Source organism: Teleopsis dalmanni, chromosome 2, assembly GCF_002237135.1.
Source record: "Teleopsis dalmanni isolate 2A chromosome 2, ASM223713v2, whole genome shotgun sequence".
NCBI lineage: Eukaryota > Metazoa > Arthropoda > Insecta > Diptera > Diopsidae > Teleopsis > Teleopsis dalmanni.
In genome coordinates, this window is record NC_051847.1 from 86537472 (window position 1) to 86543821 (window position 6350).

At 25.5% G+C, this 6350-nt stretch overlaps 1 protein-coding gene across 1 annotated transcript; it reads right to left on the reverse strand.

The window, feature by feature from the left end:
• Window positions 1-3739: 3739 nt before the first annotated feature.
• LOC119678861 (cytochrome b561-like) lies at window positions 3740-6344 on the reverse strand. Its single transcript, XM_038090940.1, has 4 exons — window positions 6243-6344; window positions 4274-4502; window positions 4036-4200; window positions 3740-3951 (listed from the first exon to the last, which is right to left on the reverse strand). The coding sequence occupies exons 1-4, from the start codon at window positions 6274-6276 to the stop codon at window positions 3810-3812; spliced, it is 570 nt and encodes a 189-aa protein (XP_037946868.1). The 5' UTR covers window positions 6277-6344; the 3' UTR covers window positions 3740-3809.
• Between the last annotated feature and the right edge of the window lie 6 nt (window positions 6345-6350).

Sequence of the window (6350 nt, forward strand, 5' to 3'; positions counted from 1 at the left end):
ACCTGCTGTAGATCTTTTAAAGTACATATTATAATTAATTTAAACACTAAAAATAATAGATAATACATCTATCAGTGAATTCTGATTAAATACTGAATACATATGATACTTCTTGGTTTTCTATACTTTTTCTCACTTTTTTTTTTTAAATTTTAGGCTTAACACCAAATGTTTTGAGAAGTTAGAACACATATATTTGATATCATACCAGATTATAATGTCAAAAGATTGATTAAAATTTAAGAAGTGACAATATAGAGTTATAATAATTCTAGACACTTGTATCAATATGAACAATTTTGAATTTACATATTAAGCCGTCAGTTGATTATTTTTATAAGTAAGTATACTAATATTTAAAGGCTACAGCGATACTAAACTGCAGATTAATATATGTAAATTCTTATTTATATAATTAAATAAGACTACGTTTTATTTGGTGCTTAAATGTTTTACTAAGTTGGTTTCTGTCAGCGAAGTACTTCAGAAGGTTTCTCGTTATCTTGCACAGAACTAGTTGTTATTATAAAAGATATACATGTCAATTATGGACGTTACGTATCTAAAGGTGTGTCGTAGTATACAAAGCTGTTTTTTAATTCAAACCAGATATTTTATTGAAATATTTTTAAATATGTGCCCTATTAATTGACGTTATCAAACCATTTGGATCAATGCCAGTTAACGGCATTTTTCTGTGAATATTATAATATTTCATTAATGATATTGCTATTTATTTAATTGAATACAATAACTTTAGTTATAAAAGCTATAAAAATGAATATTATTAAATTTGAAAAATTAATTACATATGTAATCTAATTTATTTAGAATATCTTAAAATTAAAATGCATTACTTAACATTATAACTGATTTTCTAATTAATTTCTAGAGAATTTCTAATTAAAATTAAAGTATAATATGCAAAACCAATTAATATTTATGTTGATATAATAAAGAGTTACAAATATCTTATTAGAGATGAAGTATTTAAGCTTTTTTGTCCCAAAGCAAAAATATTAATGACAAATATGCGTATAACTAATATTATTATTGATTAGCTTCCGAATAAACTGTAGTCATACACTCTTTTATATACAGAAGGGTCTAAATATAACAAAAATATTGGATATGTAGTTACAATTAAAACTAATATTAACTAAGTGACTATATATTATACTGCAGATATTACAGTAAAACTGTATGCAATTATGCTGATATTGTTAGAGGGTCTAAATTTTAAATAAGCAGTGATCATTTAAGATCTAAAATAGTCTACTTTCCACACAGGTAATATAACTATTAAAGAAAATTACTTTGGCTTATCTGTTGCCCTCGTAGCAGCGTTGTAACTGTTCATTACACAGAATTTATAAAAAAAGGATGTCCATGGATCCTCTTCTTTTTCGAGATATCTCTCTCGGGACCTCTTTCGCATTACTTCAGGTAGGATCCCTTATAAGTTGGCTATCCATACTATATGCTTCTCGTAGAAACTGCGTCCAGCTTCACACTCATGATCCGAATTGGAAAGTTACTCTTTGTTGCTCTTTGTTTTAAATTAGTTTGCGTCCAGGTCTTTCCTTTTTCCCTTAGCACATTTTCGATGAGTTGTGTGACTTTGTTCCAATTTGCTCCTCGTTCTGTCATTTTTGCAATGATATTCTCGACTGTGTAGTGACCTATATATTCTGCAAGTAGTGTTCTTGCAAAGTCGATTTATTATATAAAATAATATACAAAAGCGTATAAGTACATGTATATTAAATTAATTTTTTTTTTTAAATTATTTTAGTTACAATAAAAAAAATTTACTTATCTCAAATATAAATGTATGATCTATAAGTATTCACTGTGCTAGCCAATATTAAAGGCACGTATTAATATAAAACATATTCTAAATGTATAGGCCGCACTAGCTAGAAAATAATAATTGATAACTAGAAAAATGGACCTCACATTACAAAGAGTAATATAATTATACATATCTAAGTCATCAACATTAATTCAAAATTATAATTAAATTCAATATTCATAAATAGAGATATTTCTATTGATACCATTAAGTGCATTAAAGTTAAAATCTCTAAACTATTCAGAAAAATTGATGGATATCCTAACATTACGTTAGTTCGCTATTTTCAATACTCTTATACTTAAATTAAAAAAAAAGAATATTTTAAAATTATATAGTTTGTATATACTAGTGTCGCAGTCTCGATAAAATTAGGCACACCCAGCAAATGGTGCAAAGGGGCATTATTTAATCATTCAAAATATTCTTTACATCTAGTAATATTTACCATCTTATGTAAAAAAATATTTTTCAATATTCTGCTATAAAAACTTATTAAAATTGTATTGTATAATGTAGTATAATGTAAATTGTATGGTAATTAGTTCTTAGTCAGCCGAAGACATCTGCAGTCATGGTTTGAAACTGCAACTGTGGTCGCAGCTAAATATGAAAAAGAAATATAATAATAATTATTATTCAAATTAGAATTAAAGACAAGATAATTCATTTTGTTTATAGTTTAAACTTTACTATATAAAATGATAGAATATAATTAAGAAAATTAATGTATAATTTAATGAATGTTGCCTGTCAATAGTAAACGTAATCATTCCGATTTCGGTTTCGGCTACAAAAACTGCGGTAGAAATGTTAAAAATATAAAAATATTTTAAATACACAGTACACATATAGTATTATAGGTATTATGCATATATTATATTAATAAAGTATATATAATATTTCTTTCCTCTATTTCGATATTATTACAAACCAAAAAAAAAATTATTTAAATATTTGGATAATCGTTTATTGAGATTTCGGTTTAAGGGTGAAAAAATAATTTTTATAAACCTAAGAAGCCAATAAAAATTCGGTGGTCTTTCGGTTTTTTGATTGGCTATTACAGATTTTATATAAAAATTGTGATTTCAAAATAACATAAATATGTTTATTTCATATTTTATTATATCATTAAATGTATACAAATATGTGTATATATTATTGCTAAATTTTATGTACTTTGATATATAAAAGTTTTATTTGTAATATAGTTATTTTAAGCTTTTAGTGGACAATGTATGGATCAGTGGTCTCATATGTTACGAGTACAATGCTATAATGGTTTATATTACAATACTAAACTACTTAATATAAGGAATAAAACTGTTCACAAACACTTAGTAGTAAACAAATCAATTAAAATTACTCATAATTTGATTAATTTTAATATTTTATTTAAATTAATTTAATTCAATTAAATTTAATTAAATTAATTTTGATTTATATATTTTGATATATTTTTTTTATTTGGCATAGCTAATATATACTTTATGCATTTTCACATACTTTATTTTTTTTGTATTGATTACAATGTATGTGTTAAACAAATAATTTCATTAATATTAATTTTAAACAAAAATTAAATTTTATAAATAATTCATATATAAAAGGTATGTTTTTAATATTTAGTTTTAGAATTTTTAATTATTTTTATAATAATAATTATTTTTTTGTAATTTCGCATTTATTACTTAAATTAAAAATATTTTATAGCACACATTTTGCTTCGTGAACGTTTATGATAAGTTTAACTAATTATATTTAATTTTATTTAATTTATTTTATTTTTATTTAATTTATTTTAATTTTATATAAATTTTATATAATTTTATTTAATATAATTAAATATTATTTTTTTATAATTAATCTCATTTATTTGTTTTTAATTTGATTTAATTGTTTTTAATTAAATGTAATAATTATGAATTTATTCAAAAGAAAATAAAACTTTTTAAATGCGTTCGGTTACATATACTTTGGCAGTAGCAGGGGCATTTGATCTTCGCACGGCAACAGTGACGATAATCGCAATGGCTACAAAAACAATTCCCAGAGAGTTGACAATGTAGTGCTCGATTTCCGAGTTGCGTGTGCTGGAATAAAGTGCAAAATTTAATTGAATAAATCGACGTAATGAGCTTGAAATTGAATTTAGATGCTGGATAAAGCATACTTACTTCATGAGAACTTCGCCGGGTACTTGACGTTCATTCTCTATCAAGCCAGTGATGCATGTCGCTATAGCCAACATAAAATTGACTAAACCGAAACTGGCGTGTATTGGCACCATAGTTGAACGGCATTTATAGGTGCGATTTTCACAGCAGAGCAAGACGAGAAAACTACAAAATATATATACAATATATATGTAAATTCAATAGCATATGTGTATAGAATGTTATTCGGAAAACTTACCTAAAGAATCCAATGACGAATTGTAATACAAACATGCCCATTGTTACCAGCCCCAACCAAGTATGCATGCTGTAGAAATGTGGTTTGGGTGGATCACTCAGGTTGTGTGATTCAAAAACTGCTAGAAAACCGAGCGCTACACATGGAATGGCACAAGCATGGAAAAACATGTGTAGGAGCTTAACATAGATATGTTTCAGACAACGGCACAGGCGATACAGTAAAATTGCTGTAAATAAAGTAAATAATTAAAAATATTAATAAGCATGAATTTTCATTATAGTGCTGTTAAAAATAAATAAGTAATTGGATTATGCGGCACACTAATTTTATTGCATTTGCAAGAGTAATCATCTTTCCAAGATATAAAGTAATTTCTATATCCGTAACACCATGAAGTCATTAATGGAAGGTTTACATTTCAAACAAATGTAGGAATTATATTATTAATTTGATTATATATAATTTTTTTCATATAAATAGAAGAGATATGTTTTTGTTTATTTGGCATTAGTTAGGGTAGGTTATATGGACTGATAGTCATATAAAGCTAACATGGTCCCATTCTATAATATAATAAGTGTCGAAAAAAAATGCAGTTGTAATCACACAACACTATTTTTTTTTATGACAAGTAATTATTATAAGTTTTTCAGAAACAAAAGTTATTATATTTTTATGACGGTATTTAGTACGTTGTTAAAATTTAATGATATCGCATAGACCACAGCGCTTTTAAATCAGTGTTTATAGACCATAATCATTTAAGAAACAATCTTTAGAAAATAATAATTATCTTGATATTATTGGTGTTCTGTTAGGATATGCTGGCTACAGAGCAGCTTCTTCTGTCCATGTAGCGCATGAGAATCGATTTGCTATCACATATTTGTAAAACAGATTTAATAGTATTTTTAAAGCCATCTGTCCGATTGATAAAGCAGACTATCGTTTTAATATTCATATTTAGGATGTCCGCTATGCTCTGTGATACATAGGCTTTAATAGTGGAATGTCTAAATGTTGCTAGAAATATGCTTTTTCACAGGAAATCTTCAAATATCAGATATATGATTGGTTTACGTTTTTAAGGTCAACTTTCACGGTTTAAAAAGAAAATTATTGTACAAAATATATATAAACTATATATATTGACAGTTTAGTAAGTTAATTCATTTATAGAATTCCACACAGGAATGCTTTGATCTGATCAAATCTCGACATTTTGGCAATAAATATTTAATTTTCGCTTTGTCTCTTTTTTCACTATAATTTCTAGAATTGGGCTTAATAAATATTGAAGAAAATGAGAATGAAACTTATTTAAACACAATAGATAATATAACATATAATCTGAAAAAAAGTAGAAAAATTTTGATATAATTTAGAAGAAAAGTTATAAAAGGTGGCAGTATAAGCGATTAACGTTATTATATGAAGTATCGATGAAGTTGAGAAGTATGTTAACTTTGTTTTTGACTTGATTGTATAAAAGATTAAATAATAGAATAAATATATAAAAAAATAAATATATGTATAGAATAAATAATATAATAGATTTAACTAGAAATTTACGTCAATAAGAACAATTTCTGTTACAAAAATTATAAAAATAGAAAAAATACAGTGATGAGTCCGCTATATTACCTGTTCGATAGAGTAAGAATTGATTTAAGGCAAATAAAAATCACTGGAAAATAGTTATAACATTGTATTGAAATTGAAATACGAGATTAAGATTGTTCAAAAGCTGTGACGCCAGTTAAACCAGTAAAAAAGAATCAGAACTCAACATTTACACAAACTTTATAAAAAAACTCTATAAATGCAACTCTTCCAGTCTTAACTAGTCTTAATTTTTTTAGGTAGATGTACATATAACCAAATAAGAATATATGGGTATCTTAAATACACAATTAATAGCGCTGTTCATGTTCTTGTATCAAAAATACTTATTGACTTTACTTACAAAATCCGGATAATGTCACGAATCCTGCAACCATTAAAGTGGGATGTAAATTAAATTGTAATTGTCGATTTTCCGACCAAGAATAGCCACCACGATAAAATAATATCC